The sequence below is a fragment of the Anolis sagrei genome, chromosome 2 (assembly GCF_037176765.1).
Source record: "Anolis sagrei isolate rAnoSag1 chromosome 2, rAnoSag1.mat, whole genome shotgun sequence".
Taxonomy (NCBI): Eukaryota; Metazoa; Chordata; class Lepidosauria; order Squamata; family Dactyloidae; genus Anolis; species Anolis sagrei.
The window spans coordinates 182,451,277-182,468,931 of record NC_090022.1 but is presented as its reverse complement, the minus strand read 5'-3'; the positions used below and the strand labels follow the sequence as shown (position 1 = coordinate 182,468,931).

Sequence of the window (17,655 nt, the reverse complement as noted above, 5' to 3'; positions counted from 1 at the left end):
TTTTCAGGCTATATGGCCATGTTCTAGAAGCATTCTCTCCTGACGTTTCACCTGCATCTATGGCAAGCATCCTCAGAGATTGTGCGGTCAGACCTCACAACCTCTGAGGATGCTTGCCATAGATGCAGGCGAAACATCAGGAGAGAATGCCTCTAGAACAGGGGTCCTCAAACTTTTTAAACAGAGGGCCAGGTCACAGTCCCTCAAACTGTTGGAGGGCCGGATTATAGTTTGAAAAAAAATGAATTAATTCCTATGCACACTGCACATATCTTATTTGTAGTGCAAAAAACCCGCTTAAAACAATACAATAATTAAAATGAAGAACAATTTTAATACTAAACATTAGTATTTCAATGGGAAATGTGGGCCTGCTTTTAGCTGATGAGATAGGATTGTTGTTGTTGTTGTTGTGTGCTTTCAAGTCATGTCTGACTTAGGTTGACCCTGAGCAAGGGCCAGGTGAACGACCTTGGAGGGCCCTATTCGGTCCCCGGGCCGTAGTTTGAGGACCCCTGCTCTAGAACATGGCCATATAGCCCAAAAAAACCTACAACAACCCAGTGATTCTGGCCATGAAAGCCTTCGACAATAAAAAGGAGATTCCGTCTGAACATGAGGAAGAACTTCCTGACTGTGAGAACTGTTCAGCAGTGGAACTCTCTTCCCCAGAGTGTGTTGGAGGCGCCTTCTTTGGAGGCATTTAAACAGAGGCTGGATGGCCATCTGTCAGGGGTGCTTTGAATTCAATTTTCCTGCTTCGTGGCAGGGGGTTGGACTGGATAGCCAAGGAGGCCTCTTCCAACTCTATGATTCTATAACTGAGAGGCCTACTTTCCTGTTTGTAAAGGACATTTCTTCAGGGGCAGATGGGAAGGCACCAAATGCAAAATACTCTGTTATGTGTGATCTTGTCCACAGAATTGATACTTTATGGGATGGGAGGCTTCTTAGCAAGCAGGCGCAGCTCAAAACATGTTGTTGCATCTGGAAGCTCTCTCTGTAGGAGGTTGCGGTGGAAGAAAATACTGGGGAGAAGGACTTTGTTGGCTCTTCCATGGATTGACAGATAGGATGTAGTAATTGTTGCTACTGTAGCTCAATTAGTGGAAAGTTGATGAAACAAATGTGTGTTGCAGGAGAGCAGGTTCGTTACAGAGGTGGCAACTAATTCTTGAAGCAGGCAATACTAGAATTCCTTAATAAGCATGAAAAGACTCACTGATTTTAACAAAAAGGTTTGTGGTGAACGCCATGGTCTTCCAATGTGTCTACATAAAGAGTTAATATTTAGACAGCTCTTTTCACAACTGGAGCATCTACGATTTTCTTCTTTTCGTCTTTCGAACGTCGCATGAGCAGGACATGAGGCAGGCAGGAAATGTCTCTTCATTGATTTCAAGCCGCTTTAGTTCTGCTTACCCTGATGAGCCTCAGGGCCCAAGAGGAGATGGGTGGGTGTGCCTGTGTTTTTGTTTGTACTACAAGATTTGAAAATGTTCAGCACATGGAGATAATATATCCAAAACCGTGGAAACATTTATATAAGCATACACCTGGCAGTGATGCCTTGTTTAAAAATAATCCCTCCTGCTGACACAGCTTGTGAATATCTCTTACAGTGTTTGTTGACATTGGAGAAATAGGCAGCTGCAGGTCTTAGAAAAGTTACCTTTGAGGACCAAAACTCTCAGAAGCCCCCATCAATGTTTGGAACAACTACACACCCAACAATCCCAGCCATGTCTGCGATATGCAAGTTAATAATCAAGGAAAGAAGATGGGTTGGGACTTGAGCGGGTGTACACCACTGATTATTAGTCAATCTTGTGGCACGTTGTCCGAATGCCCAATCACCGTCTCCCAAAGCAGGAAAAGAGATTTAAAGATAGGCTTAAAGCTAACCTTAAAAACTGTGGCATAGACACTGAGAACTGGGTGTCTGTGCCCTACACCACTGGAGAAATTACACTGCTTAGCCGATATTGCACCACCTGACATCCATCAGGAAGTAGCAGCCAATAGTGAAAGGACCAAGGCAGTGACATCTCCAGCCCACCCTGTTTGGGTATCAGCCAGCACTCCAATGACTTAAATCAAGAAATAGTTTTCTAAGATCTACAGAGACACTCGCTGGAACACCTCAGCAAGCGTGAGTCCAAAAGTGGCAGGCTCAAACCCAGAACCTCAATCAATGGCTGATACCAAATGAGAGACTCCCCCCTGGGCACACAGAAGACTGGGCGACTTGGAAGGCGCTGAACAGACTGCGCTCTGGCACCACGAGATGCAGAGCCGAAATGGGGCTACAAAGTGGAATCCACAACATGCGGGTGTGGAGAAGAGCAAACCACTGACCACCTATACAATGCAATCTGAGCCCTGCCACATGCACAATGGAGGACCTTCTTGCAGCAACACCAGAGGTATTCCAAGTGGCCAGATACTGGTCAAAGGACATTTAATCAACTACCAAGTTTGCAAACTTTGAGGTCTGTTTGCTTGTTTGTTTTTAATGCAATACAACTGTTTGGTTCACTCCTGACACGATAAATAAATAAATAAATAACCAAAACTAAATACCATATTTACTCAAGTATTACAATCCATCGAATATAATGCACACTTCAATTCTGAAAGTGCACATTGCAAAAAAAAAAATATGGATGTGCCATCAAATGTAATGCCGTGATGCAAGCATAACCAGGCAGGGAGCCAGGTAGCATGAATAAGGTCATTTGGAAAGTCACACCACTGCATCAGGCCAAGGCTAGCAAAGTCTCATGCAGTCCCCTACTGGCTTCATTCACAAGTCCTTCAAAACTGAGTGGGGGTTTGAAGGCCTACTGAATGAGGCCAGTTGACTGAACCTTTCTGTGGGATGTGGAGGTGGGGGGACGGGACACCCAGAGAGCTTCCTGGGAATGCATGGCCTGATCCAGAGGGAGGTGGTGAGGACAATGCTTCCTGCTCCTCTGGCCAGAGAGGCCACTGCTGGGAACATTCCCTCTGGGTCTTTTCACGCAGGTGGGGTTCTGTACCACCTGCGTGGTTCTGTACGTGGTTCTGGTTCTGTACGTGGTTCTGGTTCTGTACATAATTCTAACATGCCCCTAAATCTGTCAGAAGCCTCAACTTCAAATACTAGCAGAGTGTTAATTTACAGCCTAAGGTCCAAACCAATAGTCCAACAGAAGAGCAAACATTAATAGGATAACACAATAGAGAAGCCAAATGTCCCTTCCAGGACCATAAGACAGAATGTCCAGAGTACAAGGTTGAATCCGAATCCCTAAGATGAAGTCCAAAGGTAAGTCCAGAGTTCAAGAAAACAAGGCAGCAGGTGTGCAAGGTTGTAGCTTCTAGAACTGACATTGCAGCTAGCAACAAGGTGCCACCCCTGAGCTCCTAAAATCCTGTCACTGGCTTTCTTCTCAGCTAATCCCAAGGACCTGAGCAGCTGAGACTCCACGGGTCCACACATTCATGAATCCACACATTCTTCTTCAGCCTGCTTATTGGAACTCATTTTCACGTGTTCTGTAGGCAGAGTAGTAGTAGCTTCTTCTATGGTGCAGCTTCACAGCTTGGCTGAAGGAGCTACTGGGCACTGCTGGGATCCGGCTCAACAGCTGGGCCTTCTACCAACATCTCCTAAGCATGGCTTTCCAAAATGTCCATGACTTGAGAAAATATGGTAAATTTCCCATGCTGAGGGACAAATCCTACTGGTGCAGGTTTGGAGACAGACTAAGGGCCCGTCCAGACAGCCCCTTTATTGCGGAAATTTCCGCAATAAAAAGGGGGCTGTCCAGATGACATTCTGGGCAGTTCCGCATTAATTCACTAGAAACCAGGAAAACCTTGGTTTGTAGCGAATTAATTTGTCAGTGCATTTATTTATTTTTTTGTTTGTTTATTTAAACCTTTTATATCCCGATCTTCTCACCTTCGTAGAGGGACTCAGACCGGCTTACAGCAAGGATTCAGTGCTACTAATACAAGTTAAAACATCACACAACAATACAAGATTAAAATACATATAGATACAATACATATATACCAAATCGCCAAGGTAAAATCATGTTCAACTCAGTCCACATATGTGGTCACTCACTTTGGTCTGTAATCAGTCTCAGCCATTATTCTGGGAATGCTTCATTCCATAACCAGGATTTCACTAGCCCCCTGAAGGACAAGAGGGAGGGGGTAGATCTAATCTCGCTCAGGAGAGAGTTCCATAGCCGAGGGACCACCACAGAGAAGGCCCTGTCTCTCTTTCCCACCAAACGCACTTGCTAAGGTGGTGGGACTGAGAGCAGGGCCTCTCCGGAAGATCTTAACATCCTTGACGGTTAATTGGATAAATGCACTACTTCCAGGTCTGGACTGCAGAATACCACAGTTTAGCGGGATAAATAAGCCCAATAAACTGTGGGAATACCACCCCCAAGCCCCTAGATACCTTAGATAAGTAATAGAAACTAGATCCCTTAGTTAAGTAATAGCAACTATGTGCTGGTGAGCACTCCCAGCATGTAGAAATGATGTGCCAGGAGAGGTGGGGGAGGGAGGAAAATCACTCCCCCCTCCCTGCTCTCCTGGCGCATCATTTCTACACTGGGAGAGCTCGCCAGGACTTCTAATGGAGATCATGTAAGTTTCTATTACTTTTCTAAGGGGTCTGGGTGCTTGGGAAGAGGGGATTTGATGGTCTCTCAGGCTAGTCCCAAGAGAACGTTTGAACACCCACCCCAGAAAGTGTACGCTTTCTGGGGTAGGGGTGGACAGGCCCCCAGGAAAATCCACCTTTTTCAGACACGGGTTCTCCCGGGATTAAGCCCTGTCTGGATCTGGCCTAAGACACATCTTTTTGATCCATCTGAACAGAAACAAATGAGCTGTTGCTTTCTTTTGTAATTCAGTTGGCCAATTTGTGTTTTAGTTGGAAAAGTTTTGCTTTGCAAAAGAGCTAATATGAAAATGACTTGGTGCCTATCTTTGCATACAGTGATGCCCTTAAATCCATAGCATACTAAAGATGAACCAAACCTAACGGAGACTTTTTCTGGGCAAATTTATTTGCTGAAGTTCACATTAATATACTTACTACAGATACCCATGACATTTAATTCAATAATCAAAATGTTATGCAAGCATTCTATTGCATCAAATTACAAAGGCCAAGGCATCTGAGGAAAATATGACAGCAACAGAATTGGAATGTGCCCTTGTAAGGAAGGAAGGGAGAAAGAGTGGAAGAAAACAAAAACAAACCACATGCACAACTTCAGAAGCCCAAAATGGAAAATTACCAATGGGGGAGGATGACAGTCATTAAATATATTTTTTCTAGACCCATGGAGAAGAGTCACTACTTTATACATATATTAAATGCTGTTCTGAAACAGCCAGTCTCATACAACTGCTATCCAATATGAAAGTTACTGCAAAGGTTCTCTGGTTCTTGTTCACCAGCAGAAACTTATATGCTATGCAATTTGAAAAGGTTAACAGTTGTATATGGAGATATAAGTACCACAACTTCAAATCTTCAAATGTTGTTGAACTACATCTGCCAGCATGCCTCAACATTGGCTATGCTGGCTAGGATTCATCTTCAGCCCAACAACATCTGGGAGGCAATATGTTTCCCACCTGAGCAACAGAATTAGATAACTACTATCAGCCCAAGACTTGGTCAGGCTGTAACTCTCATCAGGTTCAGATCTGGACTGCTGTAACCCCATTACAACCAGATCTTGTAAGGTACAACTCCCACCAGCCCCAGATCTACCAAGTGTTGAACTCCCACTAGTGATTGATCTGGGTGGCTGAAAGATGAAGGTCTGTTCCTAACTGCTCAAACGGGTCAACCTTTTTATTGGGGTGTCACTCACATCATCCTCAGGTTGTGGAGTTAAAAGAATAAGGAGAGATGCAAGTAGGGTGAGCCATCTGATTGGTTAGGAGAAGAGGAATGTGTTTGGTCATGGTGGGACTCATATGGCTGTCTGGATGTGAGTGAACTATAACTCCTATTATCACCTGTCAATTCCGCCTGCTCCTCCCCCAACCCCCCCCCCCCCCCCAATATTTTAAATTGGCCATGACAGGTATGTGTGCCAAGTTTGGTCCAGATCCATCATCAGTGGGATTCACTTGGCTCTCCAACTATGGATGGAATACAACTCCCATTATCCTCTGTTAATCCCCCTAAAAAATTTTCTGCCAATATTTAGTCATGATGGATATGTGTGCCATATTTAGTCCAGATCTATCAAGCCACCCATGAGCCGCCCCAAAACTTACATGAATAGATACATAAATACACACAAGCATAGATACATAGATGATGCAAACCTACATAGGTACATTCCTAAAAAGATCCATACCTACATGAAAAAGGAGTTTGACACCTCTGGTCTACTCTACTGAATGAAAGCAATATCCAATGCAAATAACAAATAATATCCTAATCCAATGGTTCTCAACCTGTGGGTCCCCAGATGTTTTTGGCCTTCAACTCCCAGAAATCCTAACAGCTGGTAAACTGGCTGGGATTTCTAGGAGTTGTAGGCCAAAAACATCTGGGGACCCCAGGTTGAGAACCACTGTTTTAACGATTATCCTAGCTACATCATCCTTCCTTCTTCTCACTGCTTCCTCCTTTCCATTCATTCAAATGGTCCTTTATGTTGTTCATTCATTCAGTCGTCTCCGACTCTTCGTGACCTCATGGACCAGTCCACGCCAGAGCTCCCTGTCGGCCGTCACCACCCCCAGCTCCTTCATGGTCAGTCCAGTCACTTCAAGGATGCCATCCATCCATCTTGCCCTTGGTTGGCCCCTCTTCCTTTTGCCTTCCACTTTCCCCAGCATAATTGTCTTCTCTAGGCTTTGCTGTCTCCTCATGATGTGGCCAAAGTACTTCAACTTTGTCTCTAGTATCCTTCCCTCCAATGAGCAGCCGAGCTTTATTTCCTGGAGGATGGACTGGTTGGATCTTCTCGCAGTCCAAGGCACTCTCAGAACTTTTCTCCAACACCACAGCTCAAAAGCATCGATCTTCCTTCGCTCAGCCTTCCCTAAGGTCCAGCTCTCACATCCGTAGGTTACTACAGGGAATACCATGGCTTTGACTAGGCAGATCTTTGTTGCCAGTCTGATGTCTCTACTCTTTATACTTTATACTTCCTTTCAATTAGTTGCAACTAACATTTTCTCTGAGACACTCCCACTGAAGTAATTTTTTTTTATCCCAGCTCTTCAAATCCTCAAATCTTCCAGACATCATGGTCAACGACCACGCTGGGAATTATAGCCACCAAAAGCATTTGGTTTTGGACTCTAATCGTTCTGTTGTGCTTACTTATTATTTTCATTCATCCTGTGACAGAACATAGAAGTAACTCAGCCTATCACTGCCAAAGGTTTTATTATTGTCATTATTATAACTTTTGCTACCATTATAAAATCGTTCAACACAATAAACGTAATACTTTGATATAGCACTATTGTTCAAAGACCTCTAAGTGTCGAGGAGTGATTGAGAAGACACCATCCTAACTACAGCTGGCTGGATCAAATGTCCACCTAGCTGTTTTCTGTTTTCCAAAGAATAGCCAACCACATATGTATTGTCGAAGGCTTTCATGGTCAGAATCACTGGGTTGTTGTGTGTTTTTCGGGCTGTATTTCTAGAAACATCCTCTCCTGATGGCTTTCCAAAACCACATAGTTGTGGGAAGCTGGGCAAGAAGGCATCTTGTGACCCATACAACTGCTATTAATGAGAATGTCTTCTGACTCTGGAGGTACTTTAGTGGCATTATAACTCATAATCTCCACTTTGAAACTAAATTCAGATTGACCTTATGTAGAATCATTCCCATGTACAGTATAACTTATACATAATAATAATCATCATAATAATAATAAAAATAATAAAAATACTTTATTTAATAAATTTATATCCCGCCAACATCTCCCCAAGGGACTCAGAACGGCTTACATGAGGCCAAGCCCAAAAACACATCAATAAAAACAAAGCAGCAAGCAAATAAAACAGTACATTTAATATAACTCACATATAAGCGATAATACTCAAAATTTAAAGCCTTATGGGCGGGCCAGATGTAATAAAATAATTTTTTAAAAAGAAACACTGGGCGTGAACAGAGGTAGGATGTATCTAAACAGGAGGGTTTTAAAAGATAATGTAGGGAGACCAACCCAACGGGTAGTTAAAGTGCTTCTGAGGACAACTGCAGAGAATTAATCAGAGCAGGGCATTGCTTCCTTTATTCAGGGAAGGCATGGCTGTTCCAAGCCATGATTTCAGGCTCCTCCTAAAGACTGCCAATGTGGGGGCTTGTCTGATATCCTTGGGGAGTGAGTTCCAGAGTTGGGGGGCCACCATAGAGAAGGCTCTCTCCCTCGTCCCCACCAACTGCGCCTGCGAAGGGGGCAGGAGCGAGAGCAGGGCCTCTCCAGATGATCAAAGAGATCATGTGGGTTCGTAAACAGAAATGTGGTCACGCAGGTAGGCGGGTCCCAAACCGTTCAGGGCTTTGTAGGTAAGAACCTGCACCCTGAATTGGGACCAGAAAATGAACGGCAGCCAATGGAGCTCCTTAAACAGGGGGGTAGACCGCTCCTTGTAAGTCGCTCCAGTTAGTAACCTGGCTGTCGCCCATTGGACCAATTGAAATTTCCGAGGCTTCTTCAAGGGCAGCCCCACGTAGAGTGCATTACAGTAATCCAATCTGGAGGTGACTAAGGCGTGGACCACCATGACCTTTGTAAAGCCATTCCACTGTATTTTATGTCACCCCATTGTTTTTCTGAATGTGGTATAGCAGTTATAAGCTTGTGTAGATTGGTTTAATTCTGTACATGGCAGTTTTTATTTTCAATAAAAATAAATAAATAAAGGTCAAGAAAAAGAAGAAAGATGACGATTTGGAACTAATCACTTGATTCCACAATCAAAAAGTTAAATGACATGTCCAGAGATGCTTTAAATAGCATCAGATGTGTTTTAAAACATAAACAAAGGCAGCAAACTCCGGGACTATGAGTTCTCCAACAGCCTTTTATCATACATGTCAGACCATTCTGTTCTATATTTGGAAACTGTCAGGAAACAGATGTGTAAATAGCTTCTGCTTCTATTCCCAAAGAGTAACTAGAGAACTATGACTTGAAACACTCACACTTACCAAGAGTAACAGACACAAAAGCAGGAAAGAGCTGCTTCATGCTGCGGCCTTCTGCCAACCTCAGCACAAATTCAGCTCAGTGCCGCTCCAGCTAAGCAAAAAGAGCCCAACCACAGATCGGATGTGAATGCCCTTCACAAGGGCAGGAATGCTTTGAAAAATATGGAAAACAAAGGGAGCCTCTTCAAAAATGTGGAGGTTCGAACAAATAAACAAAGATTTCTATGCAGCTAAATGTAGCAGAGGAGTAGAAGCCAAAGCAAAATCTTCAGTAGTCCAATTTCTAGGATAAATTCCACCAATTTGGCTTTGCTGGTGCCTAGGGTGTCCTGCAGTGGTGCCTAGGTGCTCTACTCACCATATGTTTATAATCTGCACAAGCAGTGTACAGCAGTTCCTGAGTTACAAATATTTTACTTGATTACAATTCTTAGTTAAGAACTGGGATGAGACAACAGGAAGTAGAGAAATCTACTTCTAAGAAGGGAAATTCACTCCTGAAAGAGTTATCAAGGGGAAAAAGGTGTCTCCACTGAAGGTTTTTCATCATTCCTTATTTCTACAACAAGTCACCTTTTTCAAAATCCAGTTCTCACAAGGACAGAAAGTGAGGGGAAATCTTCTGAACAGGGGCATAAACAGCAAAACAAGCACCACAGGGATGTTCACCCTTTCCTATGCTATCCAAAACCTTTTTTTTAAAAAGATATATAATGTCGAAAACATGCAAATGTGAGTAGATCAATAAGTACCGCTCTGGCAGGAAGGTAACGGCGCTCTATTCAGTCATGCCGGCCACATGACCTTGGAGGTGTCTATGGACAACACCGGCTCTTCAGCTTAGAAATGGAGATGAGCACCACACCCCAGAGTCCGACACGACTAGACTTCATGTCAGGGGAAAACCTTTACCTATAATGTCTGGAGATACACTTAAAAATATATCTGTTCTGACTTATGTAAAAAGTCAACTTAAAAACAGAACACATCTTGTCTGTAAACTGGGGAAACTGTAAACTGCCTGGACTCACTTCCCAATGGGTTATTTCATGAAAAGTAAATAGCACACAGATAAGATTTATTTTCAGATTTTGTCCTTTTCTGTGAAAATCCAAGTGTGACTTGTTTCACAATATCCTACATGTTCCAAGTTTGCTAATCTTCCAACCCTTTGGTTTTGATTTGAATAAATAAATAATAAAGGTCCTTTCATATATCCTATGCAAAGATATATGAAAGGATATATTGTTCATATATCCAACAGATTCAAATATCTACTCTCCTGCAGCATTTCCTGATCCAAGGCCAATTTTTCCCATGATAAACAACAAGCCCTGTTTTAGTAAGTGATGAACTTCATCCTGGCCTCCAACACAGAATATTTGAACTGGATTATATGAGACTACACTGCCATATAATCTAGTTCAAAGCAAATAATCTGATGTATTGTTGAAGGCTTTCATGGTCGGAATCATTGGGTTGTTGTAGGTTTTTTCAGGCTACATGGCCATGTTCTAGAGGCATTCTCTCCTGACGTTTCGCCTGCATCTATGGCAAGCATCCTCAGAGGTAGTGAACCTCGCTACCTCTGAGGATGATTGCCATAGATGCAGGCGAAACATCAGGAGAGAATGCCTCTAGAACATGGCCATATAGCCTGAAAAAACCTACAACAACCTAAATAATCTGGGTTTTATATGGCAATTTCACCTTCTCCTGGTGCTGCTACCCAGTGGTTCTCTGGCTCCTAAGCAAACACCAATCTAGTATGGTAGAGCTTATCAGTAGCACTGCTATCAGCAGTATAGCCTCTTGCATGCCAGAATAATGCAATATCTCCACCACAGAAAGGTAGTGCCAAGATGCGTAAGCTTCATAGCTAAGCAAATGTGCAGAGGAGGTTTAGATATGTGTACTTTTTGCAAATCCATCCTATTCTTTATTGCAATGCAACCTATAGCAAGGAAACAAAAGAGAAGGTGGATAAAGATATAAAATGATTTATAATGAGAAGTAAAAATAGAAAATGGAGTATAGGTGTTAAGGGGGCAGAAAGAATTCTGCCATATCAGTAACTGTTTGGAAAGGTTTTTTTTTAATGTTACTCAGGGCCCTTCCACACAGCCATATAACCCAGAATATCAAAGCAGAAAATGCCACAATATCTGCTTTGAACTGAGTTATCTGAGCACATTCAGATGTGGGATTTTCAGCCTTGATATTTTGGGATATAAGGCTGTGTGGAAGGTCCCCATACTTTTCAAACTTTTTGGAGAGGTAGTTGCGTTAATCTGTTGTAGTAAAGCCAACAAAAAGTCTTGTGATACATTAAGGATTGGCACATTTTATTTAGATTAATAAAAAAAATAATTTGGAAGGGTCACAGTTGACAGGCAAAGATAAATTTAAATTGGGTGTCCTGATCTGCACTGGGACTATCTGTTTCTTAGATACAGCTCACATCTCTATGTTGACATGGGAACTAGCAATAAACTGTCTCCTCCTGTAACTTTAAGTACACTATATAGTAAGATAAGATTGGATAGAGAAAAAGAAGGGAAGGGACTGTGAAGATTAGATAGAGAAAAGGAAGGGAAAGGAGTATGAACTTTGAGGCTTACATGGGATCTGTGCTATCGGTTATAAATCTGAGTATTGTCCTCAGCAAAAACAATAATACAAATGAAAAGTATTTCACTCCTCTATAGGCTATCCAAGTACAAACTTATGAGCAAATTCAGAATTCAGGGCCTTTTTCAAACATACATAAAGTTTTCCAAGATAAATTCAAGTGGAGCAACATCTTCAAAGGTTAGGAAAATAATTCCAGGAACATGGACTAAGAAATGTTTCCTCCTCCCAAAATGTGTGCATACTATGCCAGCATTTCATGGTCCATCACAAAATATCCCCCATTGTGCCTAGTGTCCCAGAGACTTCCAACAAAGTAACTGATGTGGCAGGAAGATGTCAAATGCAATATACAGTATTTGTCCATAACAAGGATGAGCAACCTGCCGTCCCCCATATGTTGTTGGACAGCAAGTTCCATTATGTCTACTCTGCTAAGCCAATAGTAAATGAGTTTTAAGCTAGAATCATCTAGCTAGAATCATCTAGGTTTACACATTTCACAGCATAACCTAAGTGTTCGGTGACAAGATTTCTGCTTCCTTTCATCTTTTTGCTTTAATTTGGAACATTTGACTTATATAAAATAGGTCTTGCCCATGACATGCTGCAAAGCAGCCAAGCAGAGCATAAATAAAAAGAAAGCTAACACTTACTTCTTTTCCTTTGCCACATCCCCATGTATGGGCCAACACTGCCTGCATACTCGCACTTTTCAGACCATGGGCCATTGTCTCCTAGAAGAGAGAAAAAGGACAGAAAGGGATATTTGATTCCCAATAGGCAGAACTTTACCTTTACCTTCTAAATGCACATCACCAAGAGTAATAAAAAGCTACTTCCAATGGACAATTATGGAGAATATGCAAATTTTAAAAACATTGCCTTTCAACATGCTACTAACTGGATTTTACATAGCTGGAAAAATAATGCAAAAGGTTAAAAGGAGACAGAAAACACAATGGAGCTCCATAGAAATTGTCATCGGATTGAATATTCACTTTTTTTAACAATGGAGAAGTCAAAAGCATTTATTATTTGGCTGCCAGCTGCATATGACCGATGAACATTTGCAGATCATCTGAAAGAGAACATGTGTTGAACTGCAGCTTCTGGCATTCCTGATCAACTGATATGATCATCAGTCCAGTGGCAACTGGAAAGTGGTACAACGCCCACTCCATGCCAGACATGCCTTCAAGCATCCCAGATGGAGCAGGTTTGCTTCCATGAGGTCAGTGGGCCTTCTCATCACTCAAACTGCATGGCTGCTTGTTCATGGAGAAACGCCAATGAATATGAAGTATTCCTCCAGCATCTTTCTCCAAAGAATGTCATGACTGGCTTCTCAAGCTCTCAGATACAACCATGAGCTGGTTTGACTGGAAGTGAAACATCAGCATCCTAGATGCTCCTAAGTTCCCTCACACTGAAGTGGGATGCCTGCACATGTATAGGCCAAAGACTAAACGGGAGAAGGGGAGCCAGCATGCTGTAAGGCAGATGTTATTTTACTCTCTTTATTATTTTATGTATTATTTTTCTATTTATTATTTTTATTATTACATTTATTATTTTTCTCTATTTATTATTTTTATTATTACATTTACTCTTTTTATTAGAACATTTATCATTTTACTGTATTATTACTGTTATTATTACATTTCCATTATTTTACTCTATTATTATTTTTATTACATTATTTTACTCTATTATTATTGGAAAGATACGTAAGCACATTTACTTTGAAGAAGGTTAGAATAATGGTTTAATCAGAGATGGACAGTCCTATCTCAAATTACAATTTATGTAAATGTTCAAAAACATTTAACCTACTGGTGCCTCAATTAATGTAATTTTAAACTGCTGCATTTCCCACCCTCGTCTTATACTCGAGTCAATATGTTTCCCCAGTTTTTGTGGTAAAATTAGATGCCTTGGCTTATATTCGGGTCAGCTTATACTCGAGTGTATACAGTACTATGAATGGACACATACAGATAGTTCCCACTCTGTCTAACATAAGTAAGTCCTTTATAATATTTTCAATGGCAAAGACAAAAATGGAGAGAAAAGTATGGGTCACATCCTGTGATGACGAAGGTACTCCAATATCTGGTTGTACGGCGAGACAAGGAACAAGGGCTGCTTCAGCCATATTCAGTTTTCCCCAAGTGTTTAATCAGGCCTGAAAATTGACATGACGACACAGTGATCCCAAATAAAATATATGAATTACTTCCAGAGAGTGGCAGCAACTTCCAGATAAAAGTACATTTTCTCAGTAGGAAAGAGGTAAGCCTTCCACTCTAATAACTCAAGCAAGGAGAATGGAAACAATAGTAAGGAATATTTCCCTTGGATTTTAATGAGCAAAAGATCACGTCCTGTGATTTTTAAAAAACCAACAACCTCATTAGCAGCGGATTTAAGAATTCGATGCCTTGTTCCTATTTAATGAGAATTTGTGTTTTATTATTTAGACATGGGTGACAAGGTTCACGCTTTTAATTGAAATGACATGATTGACTGAAACTGCCATTGCCTATTTATGTAATTTGTTTATCTGTATTTTGCCTTATGTACTTTGTTTATCTGATTTGTTTTTATCCCACATTTCTTCTGATATAGAGAAGCTAACAACAATCATGAAACAATAGAGCCAATGCATTAATATATAAAATAAAATAAATTATTTTGTGTCATGCCATATACAAATTAAAATACAATTAAATCACCCTCCCCCCATATTCTCACCTGTGAACCATAGAAGTGTGTTTTCCTTTGCAGTACTATCAACTTTGTCCTTGATTTGTCCTACCAGGGCATCCATCTGTCTCAGGTTGGCTCCATATGGATCTTGGCAAGACAAATTCCACAATTGTTCTGACACAAACAAAGGCACATGCATATGAGCCAGGGCAAGGTACAAGAAGAAGGGCTGCCCACTCTGGCTAGAAGAAAAACAGATAAAGTACTTTGGTTAATTCAAATGAATAGGCAAGCCTTTGTTGTAACACGGGGAAAACATTTACATTCATCTTTGCCACAGCACTATACTGAAATCTTCAACACTTGTGATTATAGATACTGTGCTCCACACAAGTAATGATGTAGTAACGGGGAGGCCGTGGACCATATTTTAGTTCTTGCAGACCACTGGTGGTTGATGGACCCTGGGATGGTAACCACTGCCATACAGGATGCTGGTCAGGCCCACTTTTTTTTTTGTCGTGTCAGGAGCGACTTGAGAAACTGCAAGTCACTTCTGGTGTGAGAGAATTGGCTGTCTACAAGGACGTTGCCCAGGGGATGCCCAGATGATTTGATGCCCACTGAACTTTCACCACTGTCTCATGTCCCATGATATTGTATCTGTCTAAGACATATATGGGACTTTCTAGCAATGTAGAAGATCTGTCTCTCACTGGAGGATTCTACAGCAAACTTCTGAGAACCATGATTAAACACCTAGAGAGTAAGATCTTCTCCCTTCGCATTTCTCAAATGGAGATTAAATGTTATATTCTACCTTCAGTCATTCCCAAGACCAACTCACTTGGCACACACAGGAAAATCTTGACAGACTGCCATGTTGACATGGACATATTTATTTTATATAGAAAAAAAACCAAGCAGGGAAGAAGTGGTATTTGGCAGTAAGACGTTATGTCCAAGAACAAAGATTTTAGTAGATGGCATCCCACAGAACCCAAATCAGTGGCACTCATCCTCATGCCACTCATTTCAGTCCCAGTGTGTATTGCTCACTTTGCTGCTTTCTGTAGATTAATGTCACAGAAAGCCTCTCTTCAGGGCTCATTCAAATCTGTTAGTGGCCCTGTTATTAGAAATTAATCTACTCTTGCACTCAAAATGCATAGCTTGGTTAAGTTATGGACACCTTCCACATGTCCTTATAGCTAGTGGAGAATAATATACCCATCCACATAAACAGGAGGAAGAAAGCAGATCCGAAGCAGTGGCTCAATCATCCATGAAGAAGAATCAAAGTAGAACAGGCCTGTCCACATGGAACAGGCATGATTCTCATATGTTTGACTAACACTGCTACCAGTTCTGGCTGCAGCCTAACAACATCTGGAAGGATACAAGCTGGCTTGCCAGGCACCCCAGATTTTAAGGGACAGTCCCGTATTTGACTAAAATTTATTTATTTATTTATTTCCTATATTTATATTTAACATTCATAAAATGTTCCATAACATTCTTTCCTGGGACATCAATTGTCCTGCCTGTATTTGAATTTCATGGTCTACCAAAATGTATGTGACCTCAAAGCTAAAACCATATTTTGAATACAATTTGAATATCATTTTACTCTGTTTTCACCTTGGCGACTGCAACTTTGGATTTACTGTTATTGTGTCTCTTATTTTCACCTTCGACACGGGGCAACTCAGGATACCAGTGTCCCACCCTTAATGAAAGCTTCTTTGTTCTTAAGTTGAATTTGTATGTAAGTCAGAACAGGTACATTTTTAAGTGTAACTCCAGCCACTAGGTATCTATTTTTTTAGTTTTGGATAGCATAGAGAAGGGTCAACAACCCTGTGGTGTCTGTTATGCTGTTTGTGCCCCTGTCTGAAGATCTTACTTCATTTTTTCTCCCTGTGAGAATTAGGTTTTGAAAAAAAATGGCTTGTTTGGAAACAAAGATTGGAAATGAAGCTTCAGCGGAGAGGCGTTTTCTCCATAATAACTCTTCCAGGAGTGAATTTCCCTTTTGAGGGGTAGATTTCTCTCACTTCCTGTTATTTCACCCCTCACCCCCATTTCACCCCCATTCCTAGGCCCCTTCTACACTGCCATATAAAATCTATATTATCTGCTTCGAACCGGATTATATGGCAGTGTAGATGGTGACACAGACTCATATCCAGTTCAAAAAAGATAATCTGGGACCAGAAACTGAATTATATAGCAAAGTAGGTGGGGCCTAAACAAGCAAATCGGCAGTAGGTGAGTTTCAGTGGTATCCAAATCTGTAATGATGGTGACCACCTATTTGGCCCAGCTTTGACATAATTCCCCATCTGTTTGACTTATCCCAAAGCCAAAATGTTCTTTAATATTTCAGCAGACTGAAGAATAGCTGTAACACAAGGAATAAGAACTACCGACCTCTACACAACAGGTGCATCCACACTGTAGACTGAATGAAGTTTGACACCACTGACTACCATGGCTCAATGCTATGGAATCATGAGAGCTATAGTTTGGAGAGGCACCTGCTTTAGTCGATGCACTCTATGGCTGCCATACAATGCAGTTTCAAAATGCAGATTAACTGCATTGAACAGCATTATATGGCAGTGTAAACATATTATTTATTTATTTATTTACAGTATTTATAGACACGCAACACATATAGACAGACAGTCAGAGGCTATTTAACATTCCAATTTTCTGGCCACCAGGGGAGCTGTCGCTTCACCGTCCATCTGCGACACTGATGAAGTACTTTCCGCATTCCCCGCATGCTTTTGCTGGAGATTTTTTATGGCCTCATAAATTTGTTAAATTAGCCTCCCCACACATAGGTGGTACCTAAATTTCCTACTTGACAGATGCAACTGTCTTTCGGGTTGCAAAGGTCGACAACAAGCTACACAATTGGCTGGAAGCTCAGTCCGGGCTGGCTTCAAATTCATGACCTTTCGGTCAGTAGTGATCTTAATGCAGCTGACACCCAGCCAGCTGCGCCACAATCCCGGTGCAGTTCAACACATTTAGTCTGCATTCTGAAACTGATTCAAAAGCGGTTAGCACCCATTTC

The 17,655-nt window shown here is 41.5% G+C and overlaps 1 protein-coding gene across 5 annotated transcripts in view; it reads right to left on the bottom strand.

Moving 5' to 3' along the window:
- Positions 1-17,655, bottom strand: part of ARSG (arylsulfatase G) — a 151,121-nt gene that overhangs the window by 62,929 nt on the left and 70,537 nt on the right. For all 5 annotated transcript variants that reach the window (XM_060763062.2, XM_060763054.2, XM_060763059.2 and 2 more), the window contains 2 exons: positions 14,613-14,809; positions 12,512-12,592 (listed from right to left, as the gene is read on the bottom strand). In XM_060763062.2, coding sequence (XP_060619045.2) covers positions 12,512-12,592; positions 14,613-14,809 — 278 coding nt within the window. The remainder of the gene's footprint in view (positions 1-12,511; positions 12,593-14,612; positions 14,810-17,655) is intronic.